The 23,653-nt window shown below is 36.5% G+C and overlaps 1 protein-coding gene across 2 annotated transcripts; it reads left to right on the top strand.

Moving 5' to 3' along the window:
* The first annotated feature begins 7,771 nt into the window (after window positions 1-7,771).
* On the top strand, window positions 7,772-21,537 carry ptbp2a (polypyrimidine tract binding protein 2a). 2 transcript variants are annotated; one of them, XM_084103112.1, is made up of 14 exons: window positions 7,772-7,908; window positions 9,035-9,062; window positions 11,219-11,288; window positions 11,637-11,821; window positions 11,964-12,104; window positions 12,824-12,946; window positions 13,107-13,217; window positions 13,343-13,541; window positions 14,670-14,785; window positions 17,169-17,202; window positions 18,496-18,588; window positions 19,966-20,182; window positions 20,266-20,343; window positions 20,425-21,537. In XM_084103112.1, the coding sequence occupies exons 1-14, from the start codon at window positions 7,901-7,903 to the stop codon at window positions 20,552-20,554; spliced, it is 1,533 nt and encodes a 510-aa protein (XP_083959238.1). In that variant the 5' UTR covers window positions 7,772-7,900; the 3' UTR covers window positions 20,555-21,537. The 2 variants fall into 2 exon arrangements, with proteins under 2 accessions (XP_083959238.1, XP_083959237.1); XM_084103111.1 differs by having other exon boundaries at window positions 13,343-13,553.
* The last annotated feature ends 2,116 nt before the right edge of the window (window positions 21,538-23,653 follow it).

The raw sequence follows: 23,653 nt of genomic DNA, 5'->3' as shown, positions 1-23,653 counted from the left end.
GGGATAGTTCACCCAAAAATGAAAATTCCGTCATCAATTTCTCACCCTCATGTTGTTCCAAACCCTTAAGACTTCCATTTATCATCAGAACACAAATGAAGACATTTTTAATGAAATCTTAGAGAATCTGCCATTGGGTGAATTGATTTCACCAAGTAGAACCTTTGTCAACATCTTTGTTGATCCTGGAGCAACATTCCAATCAACCAATCAGATTTGAGGGACAAGTTTACAGTTTATGTCAGGTTTAGGCTTACAACCAGGTTTAGGTGATTCTACATCAGTGTTATTCACCTATCAATTTCCTCTGATTTTAGGGATATGGTTAGGACAACATTTTCCAACAGGAATTTTGTTTCAGGATCAACTAAATATGTTGATCCAGGAACATGTCTTACTTGGCAAAAGAACAGTGAACCCCTCGATTGAAAGTCTATTCACCCAAAACTCTGACGTTCAAAAAGGGATCATGAAAGGAATTCATGTGAATCAAGATGTTTAATCCAAGTCTTCTAAAAAGACAAGATTGCTTTATATGATGAACAGATTTAATTTTTTTGAAGATGAATGGAAGTATTATGGATTTGGAATGACATGAGGGTGAGTAAATCATTACAGAGTTTTCGTTTTTGGGTAAACTAACCCTTTAACTGGTATTTAGATGTGCCTAAATATTAAAAACCGAGCAATTGATCTAATCGCTGATCATCCCTGCCAGTAATTAGCTTGAGAAGGACAATATAATATTGCTAGCTTCAGCTCAACTCAACACAACACAGTTTTTTACCCAGATTTTCACTTTCTTATTTTGCACTTTGAAATAGCCCCCCCCCTCCAATCATTGTGTGTGTGTGTCTGTGTATGTGTGTGCGCCTAACCCATGAAAACAATATTTGACCTTTTAACACCATCCTGCCCTTGGCAGCAATGCCCCATAGGTGAAAGTGCAACTCTGCAGACCCAATATGCTGCACACAATGATTTTCCTGAATTTCCAGGGATCAATAAAGCACATTTCTTTATCTATCTATCATCTATCTTTCTCAGAACTGGAAGCCGTGAGACACTGAGAAGCCCAGAAGCCATGGACAGTGTCATTTGAGACAAAACATGCTTTATGCCTCTAAGCTTTTATATGCAAATACTGTGTAAACATGTAAATATTGTGATCTCAACAAGGGAAACACTCTGTATTGTATTCTGATGGGAAATATTTATTTCGATCCAGCTATCTATAAAAATGGTTGTGTGCCATTGGTTTGCCTTTTTAATGCAGGATTCATAGAAATTCAAAGAATTTCAGACATTTTTCTGTATGCATTTCTCATAAATGTCATCATATACACAACAAATGGGATATTTACAGTCGATTATATTAATTAGTAATGTTTGAAATGCTACCTTTACAATTCTGTATTTAATTTATATCTATGCATTTATATAAAAAAGTATTTTTCAGTTAATACTGTAGGCCCTAACAAAATTTAAAGCTGTTTTTTACTTTTCAAAATAGTTTAGAGAAATATTTATAATCCGCTGTATTCTTAATATCAAAGAATAAAAAAAATCACAATTAGTCCAAATAAGTGTAATTTGTTTTTGTTGCAAAAAATTGTGTGACTGTGTTCTGTACAACTCCAATCCTGTGCATCATGTGATCAATTTACATTTCAATTCATGAATTGAAAGGAGTCCATTTTTAAATTATGATAAAAATGGTGGAACCTGGTGGACAGAAATGAGTGTTGTGAGGGCTCTGGGTAGAGCTGATGAGAGCTTTTGTAGCCCTGGTTCATCTTTGATTGCTGAGTTTAGTGAGGTCTTGACGGGTCACTGGCCTCATCTATCGTCCTCGTTGTTTGGATCCACTCGCTGGGCTTTCTGTCTCTCCGCTGAGCTTCACTCCTACGTGCTTTGGATACATCTAATTTCCTGTCAGTGACATGTCAGCTTCACATGTGATGTGCTGCTACTACTTTCCCATCTGTTTCCATTCATCTAAATGGCAATTGCTTGACTGGCACATTCAGCCCTGGAAGAACAGTATATGTGAAGTAAGTCCCCTTTTTGATCAAGCTACTTGATTGAAATGTGTTCTTTCAGAATGAAAATATTGAGTTAAGCCAAAGAGTAACCTTTCAAAGTCAATTTAACATGAAGCAATCACATTTGAACGAGAAGCATGTACAATGGTGTTCAAAATTAATTGTGAACAGCATCATTTCACACTTTTAAGAGCCTTCTAAAACTAACCATGCCTGGTAAAACATCTGCTATACTTTAATGAAATCTTTTGTATTTATAGTTTTTTTTTTTTTTGCAGGGGTATCGTTGGTGAATGGTATTGTTATGGTATCTTCCAGCTGGGGCAAGATCCAGCTATATCTGCTCTAAACCATTGGATTACCACAACTAATGGATCTGTTTGTTAACCTTTTAACTTTACTAGAAGCTCATCAACACTGTCTGTGCTTACCTCTCAAAAGTCAGAGAGCGAGTTAACATTGGCAACTTGTTCATCTCATTGCAAGACTCATCAGCTGTGAAATTCACACAGGCTGTTCTGCTCACTGGGCTTTTCACCACAGGCAAATGGCTTATAAAGACAATAAAAGGCAACATGGAGGGTAAGGTAATGGTTGAGAACAATAACACCAGGAAGCACCGGCACGGGTTTAGTGGCTGGTGCTGGTCTCAGCGTGTCTGCCATGAAGGTGATGGACCGCAAGAGACACATGACAGCTTGCTGTTCTCCATTTTATCCCATTTTCATAATCATAAGGCATCCTAGAGCTACAGCTGTGCCAATATTGTGTGGGCCACATTAGGAGAAAACATGATTATATTACAGAGGAAATGTCCAGGTCTGGGCTCTGCATGGAACTAAATGAGCGTCTAAAAGGGAGACTTGAGAATCATGGAAATTGGATCAAATTTAGAAAAATGGACCCAATTCTATTTCCCTCCACTACACCAACATTCCCTTGACTAAGCTTCATGGGTAAAAAAAAAAGGGGGGGGAAAACACGCTGTATCCGAAATTGAATACTTCCCTACTATATAGTATGCGAAAAACAGTATGGCAAAACCGAGTACATAGTATTAGAAAAACAGTAGGCGAAAAGACCTACTACTTCCGCCGAGATGCGCATACGATGGACACTTTACTATCCTCTGAGGCCACGCGAGGGGATTTATGAATGGAAGCGACGCAACTTTCGCTGGTTGGTCACATGACAGTGACAACATGGCGGATGTAGTACATCCGAATTTCATTCATATTATCTATATTCGGTAGAGAAAGTAACGGTCGCAAAGTTAATTCAAATGTATAACTACTTAGACAAGTACGTGATTTCAGATGCAGAGACAATATTTGCAACAGTGCACCACTTTAAACACTTTGAAAGTTTTAAATTGAAATCTTTGTCTATTCTTTTAAATATAGACCATATAGGTCTTATTTATTTACTTACCTTTTTTCATTAAATTACAGTTTTAATTAACAATTTTGATGACTCATTATGCACTACACAGATTTCTGTCCAATCAGATGCCTCCCCCTCATACCACTTGCAACCGACTTGCAAGATAGCAGTATTTGTATTCGTATTTGTCGTCTTCAAATAAAACTAGTAAGAAAATATATATGTGTCGGTTTCTTAAAAACAGCACTCAGTGTTGACGTGTTGTCTCCACACAGATGAATTTAAAACTGAAAACTGTGTGTATGTCCTTCAGACCAACACAATAGTCTCATTTGCAACACTGGCACATTAATTTTTTATCATAAATGACCTTGTGATCACGACTGACTGTTTATTACTCTTCAACGGATGTTAAATTCCCTTTGATAATCTTGTCACTGCTGAAATAATGGAATAGTTCAGAACTGTGTGGGATCTTTAATGCTGTTTATTTTCCTCTAAGCAACATTTCCATTTTCAGACATGCGGTTGTTTTTATTACAAAGCAACATCTTGGCTTAAACAGGAAGATATTTATGGAAGGGCAAGTTATCAGTATTGCACAGACACACTAAACGTTAAGATGAAAGCATTTATATTTCTGGACTTTTGATTACTGATTATAATTTGGACCATCAGCAAGGTTGCTATATGTTCTGTTTATGTAGATTTCAACATGCATATTTCCCAATTGCCCATGTTAGCCATGCTTTGCGTCTCCCACACAGCTTGAAATCTGGCGTGATTAAATTCAGCACACAGCAAGGCTGCCAGGTCTTTCTGACTAAACTGACTCAACAGTCAATAATGAAATGTTTCTGAAAGTTATTTGACCAAAACGTGTTGTGTTTTGTCACACATTTTTCCTGTTCACACTGCAAATCAAAGATGCTCAATTCTGATTTTATGTTCAAATCAGGCTTTTTTGGTTAGGTCCTTCATATGATACAGTATGTTCATATGCACAACATATTTTTTTTTCTATCCATCCATCCATCCATCCATCTCTTTGTTTGTGAATAAATTAGAATTTTAGTATATGAATGAATAAATCTTAAAATATTTTTAAAGAAATTAATATATGTGATTTAATAAATTATTGGTGGTCCATATATTAATAAGGTCTAACATCTTGGCATTTAGCAGCTGAGCCACTACATATCCTAGATATGATATGGTCCAGATTGAAAAAATAAAAGTATGATTTAGTCTGATTTTGCTGTTCCCTTTTGTTGTTGCCGTCATCTAAAAAAATGTCACAAAAAATCAGATTTGGGCCACACTGAGCTGTGGTGTGGATATATAGCCTATGAATATTGTATCCTTGAAGTAAAAATATATTAAATACATTCATACATTCTACATTTCTCTAACACACACTCAAAAGGTAAACTCATTCAGGTTCTGGTGGAAAATACCCATACTAGGTAACAGTAGTCACTGCATAATGGTGTTCAATTCTATGCCTGGTGCAATGCACTCAAAAAAACATTTTCATCAGAATGCTTTATAAGAAACACACGATATGATCGAATACACAAACAGAGCCATGGGGATGAGTTTGGCCTTTCCAAAAGATGGCTGCAAGATTTTCAATAGAGTGCTAAATTGGAATTTTAGCGGGTTTTGCAGCCATCAAGACATTGATTTGGCACAGCTGGACCGAGATGGCAGCCCTGCGTCCTGGAAGCAGGTGAGACGCAAGAACACGTACGTAGAAAAATGAAGATCAATGCAAGGTTTTAATATTGCAGAAGCAGTGCTGCTTTGGTAATTAAAGAAAATGGCAATGCCATTAATGTAGAATGGTCCGAGGTAGCAGTCATGTGGAGAACGGTCGAAAAGGTCTTTTAAATGAATCCATAAACCTGTCAGTCATTATTCTCTATAGGTTGGTCATATGATTGAAGTTTCATGCAGAATTTGCTTGTACAGAATGTATATTATAATTACATAGTGATTTGCTGGGATCTAACAATCGCTTTCTGAGCACCCCATGATATATTTAGGTCATTATGAGGTGAATTCCACATCTTGGAGAGCTTTCACTGCAATGTAAGGTAACTAAAAGGATGTACCAGACTGCTAACATATAGTTGATTTGTGTGTGTATTTCGACCATGAGGCTGTCATTTCAGAGTACATTTTACAACACGGGGGTCAGATACAGTGATATCACTCCTGACTATCAATCCCATGATGATATCAGAAGAATGACATCATGCCTGACAAAACATGACAGTGGCACATCTGCTGACAAAGCTCTGTTATGCCTCAGTAGGATTACTGGGCACAGTGGAAAATAAAGTGTGACATGCTATACTCCATCTAAAATTATTTTAAACACAAATTTTGTCTCTTTTATTGTGTATCAAGTAGTGCTGCCAAAATGATTATATTTATCATATTTATATTTAGTACACACACAATACATTTACAAACTTTTATGTTCAATGTGATTAATTGCGATTCATCAATTTGACAGAACTATAAAGCAAATTTATTTTAGTATTATTTATGTTATTATAGTTTTTATTAATTAATTTTGTTTATTTTTTAGTCATTTTGTTTTGTGCTTTTTCATTTTTTTGTACATTGTTACATTTATTTTATTTTAGTTTTAGTAATTCTTCAGCTGCAACATTTCAAATTTTTGATCAGTTTAGGTTTTTCATCTAATATTTTTATTTTATTTCATTTAAACTTTATTTCAGTTAACAAACATGTCTTCAATAGTTTTAGTTAACGGTAATAACCTTTCATTAATTTTCTTTCTTTATTTTTTTAACTGTAATACATGCTGTTTTATGACTTAAATTTAATTGAGCGAATATATGGAATATTTGTACATTTAAAATGTATTTGTCACATTGCAAGGCTATAGTAAACTGAAAAAAAAAAAAGGAACCAAAACTGGTAAAATAAATAAATAATAAATATAGAAAAAAGTATACAGGCACAGTTACAGCAGCTAATATACTACTCTCTCTTATACATTCATCTACATTTGTACCTATTTGAATGTTGAGGTCATCTATCAGTAAGTTGGGAATCATGTCACATTGCCTGATTCTGCTAAGAGGAATGTTGCTTGTTTTATGGCAGCTGGGACTTGGTGTCAAGAACTGCCAGGCTGTTGTTTGCCGAGAACCAAATGATAAACGTTTGAGATTTGTTGATCAGCTGACGGTTTTCTTATTTCTTCAGAATTCAGGATTTGCTCAAAGGGATCCTGGAATCTAATTCCAACATGGCAGCCTTAGAAGCAAAACTACACCCAACTGTTTTGGGAAATGTCATTTTTAATTAAATCCCAGGTTCTTTAAGATAAGCTGTTAGACTTTAATTTCACCAGGGGCATCAAGCAAGAAGCCAACATTATGTAAGTCTGTCACAGTCAATGATATCTAACTGCCTGCTACAGTGGTTTTGACTGACTTGTTGAATGTTAAGTTTTATGCATAATCAGTTTAATTAAGCTATACGTAATTCACACTACATTTATGTTCTTATTATTATTTAATGAAAACAAAAGTGATAACTAAAACTAAATAATATAATATTATTGACAAAAATTTGTTTTACATGTTTACTGAAGGTGGATTATAAAACTGACTCACATATAATGTATTTAATAAATTATGTATTGGTTTATAATGCATGACTTGTAATAATGCATGGCAGTATTCTCCACTGTAAAAAAAAACAAAAAAACATGATCAATAAGTTATGACAACATATGTTTTTACATTAGTTAAGAAGTTTAAAAAGCTATACAAGATTCAATTCATTTTTAAGTCAGTTTAATGTGTTTTAAGTTGAAATTACTTCGATATCCAAGTTGATTGTAGCCTACCTAAAAATGTATGGCAGCAACTTTTTTTTTTGAGTTATCCAATCTAAATTGTATAGATGAATATGATTAAATTATGGAACAATTTCTCATTTGTGTTTTATTTTATTCCTCAGAAGTATTATAGGAGGAATTCTATCTGTGGAAAAAGTTAAAAGATACTGGAATCTTCATTAAGTCACCTGAAATTTGAAAAAACAAGCACTGAGCAATTGAACATTATACCTCCTCTATAATTTTTTTATGTATTGCTGGTTTACAATAAAATATTACACTAGCCTATTTACAGTTGGTAGCCTATGTGTGTGTGCTTAATATTACCTGCATTATTTTATACATTACCGGCTAACAATAAATGGTCTTTGCGTTTACAATAGCTGTGTGTATGTGTCTCATATGTATTGTGTGTTTACAGTAGCTGTGTGTATGTGTGTGTGTGTGTGTTTTACTCACGTCTCAGTTTCCGCCTCCATTTTGTAACTGGTGTGTGTGTGTGTTTGTGTGTCTGAGCTAAAGCCAGTGAGGAGGAATAACACACACTCACTCTTCAGCGGGTTTATTTTTATACAGATCACCAGAAATGGACGGGTGAGCATCAAAACGCTCTTCGTTTATGTGTATATAAAATAATAATTTAAATGTGAATTAGAAGAGTGTATTCACACTTATTGAAATGCTAACGCTGCTAACATGCTAACGCTGTATTGAAACACCTAAACAATTGTAAATTTATAATCTCACCGTATCGGTGGTTTTGCCTTATACAACATGTCAATAGAAAAAATCCGCAAGACCTCATATTAGTAAACATAACAAAAAATGAGTGCAAAACAGAAAGCATGCGTTAGCAGGTTAGCTTCACTAGCTGTTTGTTTGCTCATGTTGTCCACACAAAATTAAACAGGAGTTTAATTTAACAAGTCTTTTACTTATTTGATTTGTAATTATTATGTTAATGTGCTAGAATGTGATTTCATTTCCCAGTGGACCTCATTATGGGTTTATTTAGGTTGTAATTATGTTTCTTTTGTTAGCCTCGCGTTAGCTTTTGTACCTACAAATAAATATGTAACTTACATATTTAGTTAAACTAATAAAATCAATCAACCTTTTAGTGGCTATCAAAGCTCTTGAGTTGCATTTAAAACGGAAAAACTTAAAATTTTTGACACTAAAGACTGTACTCTAGGTCTGTGTCAAAACCTAGTGACTAGTGAGTGGTTGTTACATAGACAGCATTCTGGACATTACGGTCCCAAAATCTAGAAAGCTGCCTACCTTAGACTGCATTTTGGACATCATGGTGCCAAAAACTTTTGATCTGCCTACCTAGTTACCATTTTTTGAGTCTCATTACCAAGTTATCTGTTTATCTAGACAGCATTGTTTTTTTTGCATTTTTGTCTCAAAATCTATTTTGCAAGATATCTGAGCAACCTTTTTGAACTCTATAGTCTTGAAGCCTAGTAAGCTGCCTACCTAGGTAACCTAGACCACATTTTTGAGCATTATAGTTGCATTCCTGGCTTGTTGGAGGAAGAGCGGGATACAGTAATGAAATGGTGAAATGTTCATCAGCTTAATTTGTTGTCATTGAATAATGGAGGGGATTTGAAAAGATTCAGATTAAAGGATTTCAAGCCCTCCCTCTCTTGCATGTCAATTCCTGGTGTTTAGTATCTGTCTGATCAAATCTCACTTTTGTTATCAACAGCATTGGTGATGTCGCAGTTGGTGTCAAGGTAAACACTGTTTTCAGTTTCCTTTGTGCATTTATGTAGTCTGGCTGATGGATGAATAATTCAGGTAACCTCATGGGGGATTTTGCAGTGCAATAGCAACCTGACAAAGGAAACAGTACAACATTACTATGAATATGATCATAATGTTGTGGAATTTAGTTTTGTAATAGATGTCTGCCTGTTGCACTGGTGAGACCAAGTGGAAACCACAACAGAAATTTGACCCCATGGATACGAGAGCAGTGCTGGCATTCCTTTGCCACTGTTACATGGCAAAGTAGGGCATTTTTTACATAATAAAATATTTAATAATATGGCTGTCATGATTATAAAATTGGCATTTTAAGCTTAATTACAGATGAAGCCATTTATTCACGTTGATCTCTGAACCTTATAGTAAAATGGTCATTTTAAGGCTTTGTACATAAAAATAGAACTGGAATATAATTACTATTATTATGTTAATAGTTTTAAAAACAATGTACAAATATTACATTTTCTGTTTCATGTTGTATGGAATCCAGCCACCCATAATGTTATAGGCTATTTTAGCAATAACATATTGATGATGATTATTTTTATTAAATGTTGGATTATTATTATGCATATATTATATTATATATATATATATTATGCCTGATTAAACCCATGAGTTTACATTTTTGGCAAAATCTGAAAAATATTGAGATAACCAGTGTCATCTCACTCTTTCTTATTCAACTAATTATGGCAAACTTAGCATATTCTCCATAAACAGCCAGGATAGGATCTACAATCAGTACATGTCAAGTCCATAAACTTAGGCTAACATATTAGTCTTCCACCATCCTGTTCTCACATTCAAGATATTTGCCATTCCCTCACAAACATTGTTGGAGGGAGATTAATAATTACTTCTGAAATGGGATGGTGTCGGCTCAGGCCTTATTTCAGTCCTGACATCAGACATTACATATATATGTGTGTTAGTGTTAGTGCAGTTTTGTTTTTAATTGTTGCTGTCCTGTCTGATTTGCAAGCTATAGGGTAGAATATGTCTTCGCCAATTTCACTCTCACCTCGTTCAAAAATATAATGTATGCTTTTTTAGTATTGCTGTCAGGGGCATAATTTGTCTCCCTTTTTTAAAAACTTATTTGCGTATTGTGTGGCGTCAAATCCACAAGAAAAAAAGACAAAGAAGCCTTGGGTGATGCAAACATAATTTGTTTTTGAATGGACAAAGAATTGCCAAGCCATTTAAGTGCATTATTGGATATTATGTCGCTGAAAGAAAAGTGTTGTGCGGAAATGTAGAATTGTCCCTTATATATTAGATACAGGCCTGTTACAGGTCTCCATCTCCGCTTTTCATACAATTAGGCTGGTAGTAATTGAATGGGGGCAGTTTATGTCCAAGATAGTTAGAGAAGAACTTGTTCTTTCTCAGAGATGCCTTCTGAACACATGCCTTTTAACTCGGTTTGTTTGCCAACAACAGAATTTTCCTCCCCGGAAAACAACGTTAACCAGTCTTTCTGGGAAAGCAGGTGGAAAAAGAAGCATTTGATTTTATTGCTTTAAAGTTATGTTTTTTCCACCCTTCCTTTCTAATCAGTTTTGATGCTGAGGCTAAGACCTTGCCATCTCTTAATACATTCTTCTGCTTTCTGTCGTTTCGATGTAAAATTTCACCATTCCCTTGATTGTTTGTAGCGTCGATGCCCAGAAGGCAGGCGCGGCGCGGCGGCGAGTTTATTGGCGCCGTAAAAGCCACGTCCATAAAGAACAATTCGGTGGAATTTTTGGGAGGCACGAACCTGAGATGATCCCATTAGGAAGTTTTGTTTGCGCCGGTTCGTTATTTGCCTGCCATCCCATCCTTCACTTTTAGCTGCACTTCAAGCGGCGGCCTGATCGCGCCTGGGCCCTTTGGGAACGTGGGCAGCTCAGGATGAGATGACAGTGTCTGACATCTTAGACTCAACAAGATTAAAGCAACAATCTAGAAAAATAAGGCGGAAAGGCTGGAGCGCCTGGACGTGTGTTTTATGTGCCGTGATTCCTTAAGCTGTCCGCAGAGAGCTGTATTTCATTGTTTGGTTGAGGAGATTGTGAAGGTAGAATGTCTTTATTGGAGGGCGGGATTTTATCTTTCTCTTTGTGTGCCTCCGCAGAGAGGATCGGATGAGCTGCTGTCCGGCGGCATGTATAACAGCCCCAGTTCTGGGCTGAGCAGTATCAGCGGTAAGTGTCCCTGACTTCCCTCATCCCAAAAATATGCCGTTTTCTCCACCGTGAACCGCATTAAAATGATCAAATTATAACAGATGTTTCAGCGTGATATCTGATCTGAGAAGATCCTATCTGGGAATAACCTTACGATCTCCTGTAGGTGGGCACCCACGCTTAAAAGCATGTGACCGGAATTGAGATTATGTGCTCTGCATCTTATTACAGCTTCTCCAACAATAGTTTCAGTATCCTATTCAGTACACAATTAAGGGAATCTTTGTTTCTCGGGTTACTTCTATAAAGAAATGTGGCCTCTTTTTATTCCCTGTGTAATGTCCACTTTCTGGCCACCTTTGGCAGATACGACATCCAATGGCAGTGACAGCAAAAAACTTCGAGTTGAAGAAAGAGTCGGCGAAGCTCCACCGTCACGCGTTCTCCACATCAGAAAGTTACCCAATGATGTCTCGGAAACAGAGATCATTGCCCTTGGGCTTCCTTTCGGAAAGGTCACTAATATCCTCACGCTGAAAGGCAAAAACCAGGTGCGTGGCCAGCTGAAATGTTTTCAATTTCACTTTTGTCGGAGTTGGTTCTTGAGAGAGATTTGCTATTTCTGGTCCGACTAGCAGTTTTGAGTTCATTGAGTTCATCTTGCCTCTTCACTGAAATCATCTTTGTCTTTAGGCGTTTCTGGAGCTCAGCACAGAGGAAGCTGCCATGACAATGGTCAATTATTACTCGGCTGTGACGCCTCACGTCCGTAGCATGCCTGTCTACATACAGTATTCTAATCACAAAGAACTCAAGACAGACAATTCAAACCAGGTAACAAATTACTTAACTTATCCATAAAGTCAAAATACTTCAAACAACCGCCAATCAGAAGATCATTGATCTTTAAAGCCAACAGCGCTGATTTGGACCAGTGAGATTTTGCTTTGAGCAAAACAGAGTCAATAGACATTTTCTGCCATTTGCATGTGAACAGTAGTGAATTTACACTACTGTTAAAAAGTTTGTGATCTGTACGATTTTTTTTTTTTGATGCTTTAAAAAAAGAATCTTTCATGCTCACCAAGGCTGCATTTATTTGATAAAAAAATACAGTAAAAATAGTAATAATTTTGAAATATTATTACAATTTAAATTAACTGTGGAATGAAATATTTTTTTCAGGACTCTTTGAATGGATAATTAAAAAAACAGCGATTTTATTTTATTTTATTTTTTTACATTATTGTCTTTACTGTCACTTTTGATCAATTTAATGTATCTTTGTTAAATATAAGTATTTTTTTTCCAAAAAACCCCCCTTGACCCCAAACTTTTGACTGTTTTTCTATTATTGTGGTATATAATGAAAAATAACAGTAATGGCAAGTAACAAAACAATCTGTTGTTAGTCACTTTACATGTAATTCAGACGGTTTATTCCTGTCTAAATGGGCAGTTCTTGGCCAGAATGAGTTGCCATGAGGACCAAATTTTTTATGACAAGTTATTGTGTTTTGTATTTTTAAAGCGTGCTTTTGTCTGATCTCCAGTCAGGTGGTACTCCCACATCAGGGTCCAACTCTAGCAACGGTGGCGGTGCGCCCTCCAGTCCAGTGCTGAGAATAATCATTGATAACATGTTTTACCCCGTCACCCTGGATGTGCTGCAGCAGGTGGGGGACGCCACAGTTTGGATCAGCCTCTTATTCACTTTATATTAGTGACAAGTTGATGTCCTGTTGATGCTGTGTGTTAATTCTGTTTTTTTTTTTGTAATGTCTTTTCCCCCTCTGTTGATAGCTCCCCTCAATGCTCTGCTTTCTCTGTCAATAGATCTTCTCAAAGTTTGGCACCGTCATGAAAATCATCACATTCACCAAGAACAATCAGTTTCAGGCCCTGTTGCAGTTCAACGATCCAACCAATGCACAGCAAGCTAAAGTGGTGGGTTTGCTCTCAGCGGAAGTTCATGTGAAAAGCACGTTTTTAGTGCTCTACGAAGACGACACATTCTTTCTCTCTGTCTCTCCACCTTGCTCTTTTTTCTATCTTTTTCGGTTGTCTTTTAGGCTCTAGATGGTCAGAACATTTACAATTCCTGCTGTACCCTTCGGATAGACTACTCAAAACTTGTCAACCTGAATGTGAAATACAATAACGATAAGAGCAGGGACTACACCAGACCGGATCTTCCCGCTGGAGATGGGCAGCCCTCTCTGGATCCCTCTATGGCTGCTGCCCTGGGTAAAGACTCCAGTTCCCTGCTTGGTAAGATCCCAGGTACTTTTTTTTTTTTTTTTACTATCTATTTTGTATTTATCCAGTGTTTATTGTCTTCATTCACATGCCCTAACACTCCCACGTTACAAACCTGTATAAAAGGAAACACTATGGTTACAATTTATTTTAATGGTCCACTTGAGATGTTCTAGTACTATCTATAAGTAACTTTGCAACTACATTTTAACTAAATCTCATTAGAATATTAGTAGACTGTTATGTTATAGGTTCAGGTTAGTAGAATAAGTTGACAGGTGGTTGCAAATTTACTTATGGTCAGTAGAATGTCTAAAGTGGACCAATGAAATAGTGTTACCAACAGTAATTGTGCAAATTTTTTGTCTGCATTGACATTAATATATTTTCGAGACTGAATACAGTCGATTGTCATTAAAAATAAATTATTTTCAGTATTAAATTTGCATGAACCCTCTTAGCAGTGACTTTCAGTCCAGAGCTATGCTAAACACACTGGGGTGTTCACTCAAGGTGTCCTGAGAGAGAATTTTTTTTTAAAAGCAACTTTTTTTTTAAGCTTGACACAACTCAATCTTAAAAAACGTGACGCTCATGGCGCGAGAGCTTCCAAAGATGTTTGTCTATTTATCTGTTGATCATTGGTTGTCTGTTCAATTCTAAACATTTATTTGTCATCAGAACCATCACCTGTTTAAAACCTGCTTGATTCTGAGCGCCGCTGAATAAGGACAGTATTTCAATCAGCTGAATAGTGTGAAAATGAAAATAGAAAGCTGTGTTTATGAAAGACTGAATATAATTGGAATGTGCTCTTAAGTACTGTAAAATGTCATGTAGGCCTGTGTCTCTGAGTGCTCGAGTGACCTTTTCTCTGAGATCTGCTCATAAGGCCTCTTAATTTAAAAATGCAATTTGACATTTCCCTTGTCACATAATCAAGCAGTTATTTTATTGATATTAGGCTTAAAATTATTAGGTTTTAAAACCCCACATGGTTTCAACCAGGTCCCTCTAACATCAGGATAAAGAATTAATATGTAAGAACTTTATGTTTTGTGCTGTTAATGTATGTAATATCACTTTTAATTGAACTTCTGGAGTAGAATGCCTGTTTATATGTACCTGTGTGATTTGCAGGTGCCCTGAGCCCGTTGAGTGCGGCCGCGGCGGCTGCTGCAGCGGCTGGAAGAGTCGCTCTGTCCGGGCACACGGGGTCTGGTGGAGTGCTGCTTGTTAGCAATCTAAACGAAGAGGTCAGTGTACTTGCATCTCACATTTACATATTTCTGTTTGTCATGCCATGTTATTTGCTTAGACTCAGAAAGTGCCACTTCCTTTACTTATAAACTATAAGATTGTCCAATTTGTAATTGCCGAGTGTTGTAGTCTCATTTTACCTTGCACATTCACTCTGCACATGTAATGCATACAAAAACTTAACCAAAACTCAACTGAAATTCCCTGGTCATGTTTGAACCCCAAAATAAAAAAAAGCCTTAAGTTTTAAATATAAAAATCTTTTAAATATGTAACTAATTAACTAATATATATTAGGTGTGCAATGATTGCAGTTGATCCGTGACCCGTACGGACCCGGCCCCATGGCCCCATTTGTAGACTAATTTCTAAGTTTAACCATCATAGAGTAAAAGTTTATTATTTTACTTGACAATTTACACATTCCAGCGATTTTTAAACCAGAGGCGAAAGAGAACGCGATCGCTTGCTATTATTTGAGCATACAGCCACACTCACCCGAAGCACGCGCACACAGAGAGGCGCGTTTCAGATGAACACCAGATTGATTCCTCTTTTGTGTCTCCTTGCGCTTGAACGGACACATACACACAAAATTATGTTAAAATACCCATCTCTGCTAGTAATTTCTCGTAAACTCGGTTCTGTTTTAAGTGAACATAAACGGTTGAGAAAGAAATCCGATGTGTATCATTAAATTTGATCCGTTTATTAGGTCTTAAAATGACAGCAGCCTATAAAAATCTGCTGTCTACGCCATTAATGTTAATCAAACAACAAAACACATATTTAACAAAGATTAATGTATATTTAATTTATACAGTCATCACTATAGTGTTATTTTACTTTTAATGATTACATTTCTGTACCTGAATACTACTGTTAGTCCTTACTTTATTTGTAACTTTAGATTGTATTTATGTATGCTTGTAATTTGTGTTCACTTGTCTTTATTAATGTTTTATTATTAAAAGCTAGATTTTTGCTGGGGTGTTGTGTACTTAAAGTGCAGTTACATTACCCCCCCCCCCCCCCCCCCCCCCCCCCCACACACACACACACTCCCTTTTTCTTGAAAAATGATCCGCTTTCGTGCCTCAAAAACCATAATATGATCCAAACCATGAGTTTAGTGATGCACCACTAATATGTACTATATTTACTTGTGTATTTTATTGTTTGTAATTTAAATATAATTGTACATTTCAGTCATGGTATTTGTTGTAAAGAATATACAACAAGTGTTCTTAAATAAAGACTCTCTTTTCTTTTAAATAAAGGCTCAATTACAGATTTTTTACTTTTGATTTTGGGGTGAAATGACCGAGGCATTTCTTTGTGAGTTTAGCTTATGTCGTTCTTAAACCTACTTGTTTTTATAATAACAACGAACTCTCATTAATTGTATTATCTGAAGTTATCCGTTAGTGCTTGTCTCTGTGTGTTTTGACAGCTTTCTGTTTGTCCATCAAGTTCCACAGAGCAACTAATTTTCTCTCTTTTATAAACTCTGTCTCTCACTCTGCGAAAGTTAGTGAACCATGGATGTGGCATTGCTCCGCTCATTTGATACAATTGACAAATTTTTGTGTTGTTTAAACGTCAGACTGCACGTATTGCTGTGAGGTCAATAGTGACTTTGTCTGTTCACACCATAACTTTAAAAGGTGGTTTTCATGTCCACACAAGCATGGCAATCACAAAGAACCGGATGCTTGAAACTGTGACTCTTTCGGCTTTTCCTGATCTTCAATCTCCTGCATGCATCTTTAAAACTTCATAACTCTGCTGTTATTCAGATCATTGTTATCATTATCAGATTCTCCTCTTTATTTTTTTTATATGAATGTATCCTTACCCTGGAACTGGGTAACTACATTTGGCACAATTATTTGCTTGTATAATGTAAAAATGCATAAAGCAGCCATTCTCTGACCAAACTCCTGCATTTCCTGTGTACTGACCTGTATTATATTTTTTGTCCCCCCTTTATTTATATTCTGCATTTGCTTCCCCCTCTTTTCTTCATTTTGATTTCATCCCTCTCTTCCATCCTGCCTTTCTCCTCTCTCTCTCTCTCTCTCTCTCTCTCTCTCTCTCTCTCTCTCTCTCTCTCTCTCTCTATTTCTTTTTCCCCCTCATATCCTGTTTTATATTTTATTTTTGGTCCCTTCTTCTTGCCACACCTTGACCACACCTCGTTGTTCATGCTTTTTTTTGCTTGAACAAAACTTCGGACCCCCCAATTAACCGCCCTGAACCATGATCCATGACCACTTCACCATTCTGCGGAAACCACCCTCCGTTATGGATGATCTGTTCATCTCCGCTCTTCCTCGACTCTTCTCTCTGTCCGCTTGCTCCTCTCTCCTTCTAAAGATGGTTACGCCCCACAGTCTGTTTACCCTCTTCGGTATGTTCTCGTTAGCTCTACATTTTTTCATTTGGTTTCTGTTGTTATTATTATTATTCATGTGCTTTTAATTATTTTATTTAAAGTCAACATGAAATGAAAATTGGCCCAGCAATAATGCACGTTTCTGTAGATATTTATTATTGATTATTTATAGATATTGCTTGTCTGATAATCCATATGCAATTTCTAATATTTTTCATTTGCTTTTAGACTATATATAGCACACTCAACAAAGAATTAATGTTAACTGAATTAACTTTTTCTGTAAACTTAATGTTAAAGAGCTGATTAACTAAATAATGGTTAAAAATATTATTGGTTATTGGTTTGATATATGGGTTTATTATTGGTGAACAATAGTCAAATAGCTAATTATTAATTGTTGAGGGAACGTCCCATAATTAATGTTGCTTAAAGGGATAGTTCACCCAAAAATGAAAATTCTGTCATCATTTACTCTCAAGTTGGACAAAACCTGTATGAACTGCTGAACACAAAAGAGGAATGTGGGTAATCAGACAGCTAATTGACTTCCATAGTATGGAACAAAATAAAATGCTATGGAAGTCAATGGGGTCCATCAACTTTTTGGTTACCAACATTCTTCAGAATATCTTCTTTTGTGTTAAGCAGAAGAAATAAATTCATACAGGTTTGGAACAACTTGAGGGTGAATCGATGATGATGAAATGTTGATGACGGAATAAATTATGGCAGAATTTTCATTTCTGGGTGAACTTTCCCTTTAACTTCGTAATAACAATGAACTTTACATTTAAATTTAGCCTCAAAAGTGGGTACTAGTGATGATGTTGTCCTTCACAATCGACTGAGACTCTGTTTTAGCATAGACCGTCCACTACGTTAATCAGTTCTGAATGGATTCAAATCTACATTTTTTTTTTTTTCTCGTTGAATGTTCTTGGTTAAACATTATGCAAGTATAAATGGATTATAAATTGAATTTCATGTTGACTTTAAACCATTACCATTAATTGGCTTTTAGAGTAAAAGTCTTTTGCTTTATTTTCTTTCAGTATTTTGAAGTATACAATTTGTTTCAGTGCATGTGATCTTTGTTTAGTTTGCACAGTTTTTATGTCCCATCCTAGTTCTTAATTTATTTTGAATTTGAGGGTGTATATATCCGAGTCTTCTGTCAGGTTGTGATTAGTTTTCTCCATTTCGATGAACGTTCTTTGAGTCTGTCGTTCTATCTTTCCGCTCTCTCACTCCTCACTTTTTCCTCCCTCTCGCTTCTCCTCTGGCTGCTGGCTGCTCTGTTCGCAGGAGTTTACGGGGACGTGCAGCGTGTGAAGATTCTTTTTAATAAGAAAGACAGCGCACTGATACAGATGGCTGATATGAACCAGGCTCAGCTTGGTAAGATGCATACTGAAACATCCTTAACAGCACAACAGTTATTGTCATGACTAAGTTTACACGCCAGTCAAATCCAATTGAGTTGCATTCAGGCTTTAAAGATGATATCAAATCAAAATAGACATTTCATTTCATTCAGAATAAATGTCCTTGGTTTGATTGTGCAGGATTCATTCAAAATGAAAAAAAATCCATCAAAATCTAATAGCTTTCACTGCCTCTTAAACAACTTTTCCCAAGGCAGTGTGGGTGGGGCTCAATAATATTAACCAAAAATAAAAACATCTGAAAAACACTCAAATCCTGATGGATGGAATTGGGCCCCGTCCATATTATGTACCTCTGAATTTAACTCGCATTCCAGAAGTTAAATGTTTGTGAATGCTTAGTGTGTAGTATGTTTATACATTTGGTGGGTTTTTATATATGTTTGGGGCCAGTAAGAGTTTTATATAAATTAATACTTTATTTAGGATTAAGGATCACGTGACAGTAGCTACGTTTACATTAATTACGATTGATGAATGTGCACTTAGTGTTTACATGAATGCTAAAAAAAGTTATCGTGTTGATGTGCGCGTTTGTCACAAGCTTCAAATCGGAAAATATTTTTTGACGTGCACATTGAACAAATATACAGAGTTTCCCGCTGTTTGTGCATTCTCCTATGTTGCTTCTTTTCTTTTCTTTAAAGAATAGATGAGTAATATTTATTTCTTTCGGGTCCTAATTAGGAGACGACGAGCACATGAACCGTTGTGCCATACTGCTTTTATTTATCAAGCACCTGAAACAAGGCGTCTGTGAGTCTGAAACAAGAACTGGTGGGACGTTGTCCTACTCCACTTCACAGACGAGTGGAAGGAAAACTTTAGATTGACAAAACAGTCATTTATGACACTTCATTCGACAACAACAACAGCTCGTTCCACGCGTCATTTGTCAGTACGCCAATCTTTTCACATGCCCAGTACTTTCCAGTTTCGGTTTTCAATCTGATCAAGTGTTTACATGTCCTCTCGACCGGATTAGAAAAGGTTTAAACCACCCCTTACAATCCCAATAAAATTTGAATCGGATTTGGCCAGTTTTTTCTGATTGACATGGTTACATGGGACTTTTTTTTAATTCTGACTGTGCTACAAGTCCGATTACAATCGGATTGTTAAGATCCATGTAAACGCAGCTACTGGAGAAATGGCTCCTGAAAATGTAGTTTTTCCATCACCAGAATAAATTACATTTAAAAAAAATATATATATGTTAAAATAGAGAACATAAAAAAGCTCATACCGACCCCAAACGGTAGTGGATTTTGTCTGCACTTTACGTCATGAGTCTCCATGTCTTTCTCATTTCTCTTTGGTTGATCCTCAGCTATGAGCCATCTAAACGGTCAGAAGATGTATTCAAAGATCATTCGCGTTACGATGTCGAAGCATCAGACCGTTCAGTTACCGAGAGATGGTTTAGACGACCAGGGTCTCACAAAAGACTTCACAAACTCCCCGCTGCACCGTTTCAAAAAGCCCGGCTCCAAGAACTTTCAGAACATCTTCCCTCCTTCTGGCACACTGCATCTGTCAAACATCCCGTGAGTAAAAGTGCTATTCGCCACTTGTCAATCTTTGTGTCAGTTGTCGCAGAGCTAAGTCATTTTTCTGTCATGTTTTGAAGGCAAGACATAAGTGAAGAAGACCTCAGAGTCCTGTTCTCCAATTCCGGTGGCACTGTGAAAGCTTTCAAGTTTTTCCAGTAAGTATGTCGCCATTTAGCCACACTTCTACCTGTTCTTTCTCTCGTGTGACCGTTTTTTGCCGTGCTTTTTCTCTGCAGAGATCACAAAATGGCCCTAATTCAGATGACAACCGTGGAAGAAGCTATTCAATGCCTGATCGACCTTCACAATTACAACATGGGTAATAACCACCACCTGAAGGTCTCCTTCTCCAAATCAACCATCTAAAGGAACCCAAAAGGTCTTGCTCCCAACTTCTTTTTTAGTGTTACCTGTTGACTGTTCAAATACACTGGGGACCACAATTTTGAGTTTCTTCTCCCAAGTTTCATTCCTCAAGAAGATGTTGTAAGAAGGAAATATTGTGACTGTTTTCAAGGACCTTTTTTTTTTTAACCCCGTTTCCCTCTTACTGGCGCTCTGACGCATATACTCTTCAGTGGCGGAAGGGTGTCGTGATGTAAAGGCTGAACCTCTTATAATAAGCAGAAAAGAATGTGCCTTACAAAACTTACATAAATCTTTTCATACTTCATTTTTCTCAAACCCAGGCTCTGAGCGTGAGATATTACACTAAGTTTTGTTAAGACAAATTTTTTTTCCTTTCGTGTCTGTATAGTGTGTAAAAGCCTTTGAAATGTTTTTCTTTTTTTGCATTTTATGTTTGTTCAATTCTTAATGGCTGTGATGTTTTGGTTTAAGAATTGTAAATAAACCTGTGATTCATCACTGAGATGTTAGGCCCGCTCTTAACTCACCAATCCAGCCAAACCTCACGCTATTGATGGGAAATCATTATTCCTAGTGTTGCATGGACTGGAAATCACTTCTTTGTGTGATTCGGAAAGACAACTACAGTAGAAGGGACCAAAGTTTATGTGCCTATAGTCTTAATTACTCCATGATTGAGCAGTTTACTGCGAAGAGGAGACCCATGAACAGGCTTATGAGAAGGGTTGAGAAAATAAATAATATTGATTGGAAATCCACACTATGATATTTTTAGAGGGACAAAAGCATCTTGTGTATTTTTTTTTTTAAACATTCGTAGAAATGTATTATTCGGTATAGTTTGGATGTGGCACAATTAAACGATTTTTTTTTTAACAAAAGCGGGGAGATTGACTTTGTTGTGATTTGATTTATCTTTTTCCTTCCTATTTTCTGCTTTTATCCGTAGCATGCTCAATAAACACTTGTGTAGTTCTGCATTCACTCTCTCGCTGTCTCTCTTCCGCCCCTCACTCCTGTTTGTTCACTACGTTTATGGTTCTGACATCTTGTTCTCTTCCAGGGTGGGAAAAACTTAAGGAAGTTTGAAGTCACAAAGGTTTTGGCAAAACAGATTTGGACAAAAATATTTGTTTGGCAGCATAAGTGTTAAAAAACAATTTCCCACCCTGTAAATCCTTTCCGCTTGAGAGCGATCCATCCTTCCTGGATTATTGCTTTGCCTTTTAGTTGATCACTTCAGTTTACACTTGATTCTGCATCACATGTTCATGTGCTCCTGCCCTTCCACTATTAAAAACAATGATCCTTACAGTGAAGTTCTCAGCAATCACATGACCTTTTTTCTTTTAAAGTGGTCTGAACTTGATGCATTTATTTTAACCTGTAATTTTGCTTGCACTTGTAAAACAATCCATGACCATTTTTTTTCAGAATGTTTGTTGATCTGACTGATCTCTTTGTTTGCTGTAACACCAAGCAATTCATAATTACCTCAATTATGATATTGAGTGGTGGACCAAGTGCTCAAAGGATTGTTTTTGTCTTTTGACTGAGATCCGCTAATTATGTCTGTTGTAGTCTGAAATGCAAAAAATGGCATGTAATCTCTTTTACAAGCCAGACCTGAAGATGGAATTTAGAAGATTTGTTTTAGATTCATTTTAGTTTTTCATCATTCAGGATGTGATGTCATACATAATGTGCAGTGTTCAAATTCACTCATGTGAACTATATGGTGTTTGCTATACACAAAAATAAAGGTTCTTTATTGGCATCCATGGTTCCACAAAGAACCTTTAACCCCCGTGGAATCTTGGCTTCTTTATAGTGGTTATTCAGATTATTAAAATGTCCTTCACACTAAGAAAAAAAAAATGGTTCTTTGCTGAACCAAAAATGGTTCTTCTATGGAGTCACTGCGAAAACCCCCTTTTGGAACATTTATTTTTAATAGTTAAATACATATATATATGAAGAGTTCAGATGCAAAAGCCTCTAAGTGCCATCTGAAATTTTCTTCTAGAATGATCATTTTTATCAAGCTTGTATATTTAAGTTCAGAAAATTTAACTTAAATGACAACTAATAGGTAATCTTCATTGCCATTTAAGTGAAATTACTGAACATAAATATACAAGCTTGATAAAAATGATCATTCTAGAAGAAAATTTCAGATGGCACTTAGAGGCTTTTGCATCTGAACTCTTATATGTATATGTATATGTGTGTATAGCGATTGAATGATTTCAGACACAGCTTATACATTACTATACGAGTAAAAACACAGTAACGCTCCATTGCTTATGCTTTATTGTGCATCATTATGAAATCTCTGGGTGAGATATCATAATGGACCTAAGCGGAGGCAAAATCTTCTACAAACCCTTTCCACATGAACAGTTATATAAGAGTGTTTCTTTGCATCATGCTGATGCAAAAGACCGGATTTGAAAAACAAGCCAGCATTGCATGCAATAAAACCTAAATGCGAAATGTATATTTTCATTTAATATTTCATAGTCTCCTTCAAGTTTGAAGTTTCTTTTCCAAAATTTATTTTCTTTGCCTAAAACAAAGGTTTTCTAACTCCCCCCTCCAGCATTCCTCCATTTCACCGCTTTCTCGCTCGGTGCCGTTATTGCGTCTCTGTTGGATGGTCGTACTGTGATGGACGTCCTGTCTTGCCTTGTCTGATGAAGACAATCCTCTAGCCTGTTTCAAAGTTGGGTTCCGGATGCTGCAATTCATCACAGGCCCAGACGGCAACGTTGCTCCACGCTGCTTTATTTTGCACACTTAAATCGAAACACTCGTGTTCTCGATCTACCTTTATAAACAAAAATGACACAATAAATCAGTGCAGGGACCCAGACCAAATCAATACCTCGTCTGGAGCGTGAATCATGTGCTCCAGACATCTGTATCCACCCACCATTACGCTGGCACAGGGGAGGGAGGTGTTCTTCTCCACTGGCCTTTTGTTTTCCATATAAACCCTTCTTGCTGGGAATAAAACCTTTGGTGAGGAGATTTACACCTGATGTCTTAATGTAGGACAAAGTTACGTGTCAATTAGCAATTTTGCTCATTTAC

Source organism: Abramis brama (genome assembly GCF_963993115.1).
Source record: "Abramis brama genome assembly, chromosome: 24".
Taxonomy (NCBI): Eukaryota; Metazoa; Chordata; class Actinopteri; order Cypriniformes; family Leuciscidae; genus Abramis; species Abramis brama.
This window is presented reverse-complemented; position numbering and strand designations above follow the sequence as displayed.

Coding starts and splice junctions, on each gene's coding strand:
- ptbp2a (XM_084103111.1), top strand. Junction 12,105..12,823: donor AGACAGACAATTCAAACCAG/GTAACAAATTAC, acceptor TCTGATCTCCAG/TCAGGTGGTACTCCCACATC. Junction 20,344..20,424: donor AAAGCTTTCAAGTTTTTCCA/GTAAGTATGTCG, acceptor TTTTCTCTGCAG/AGATCACAAAATGGCCCTAA.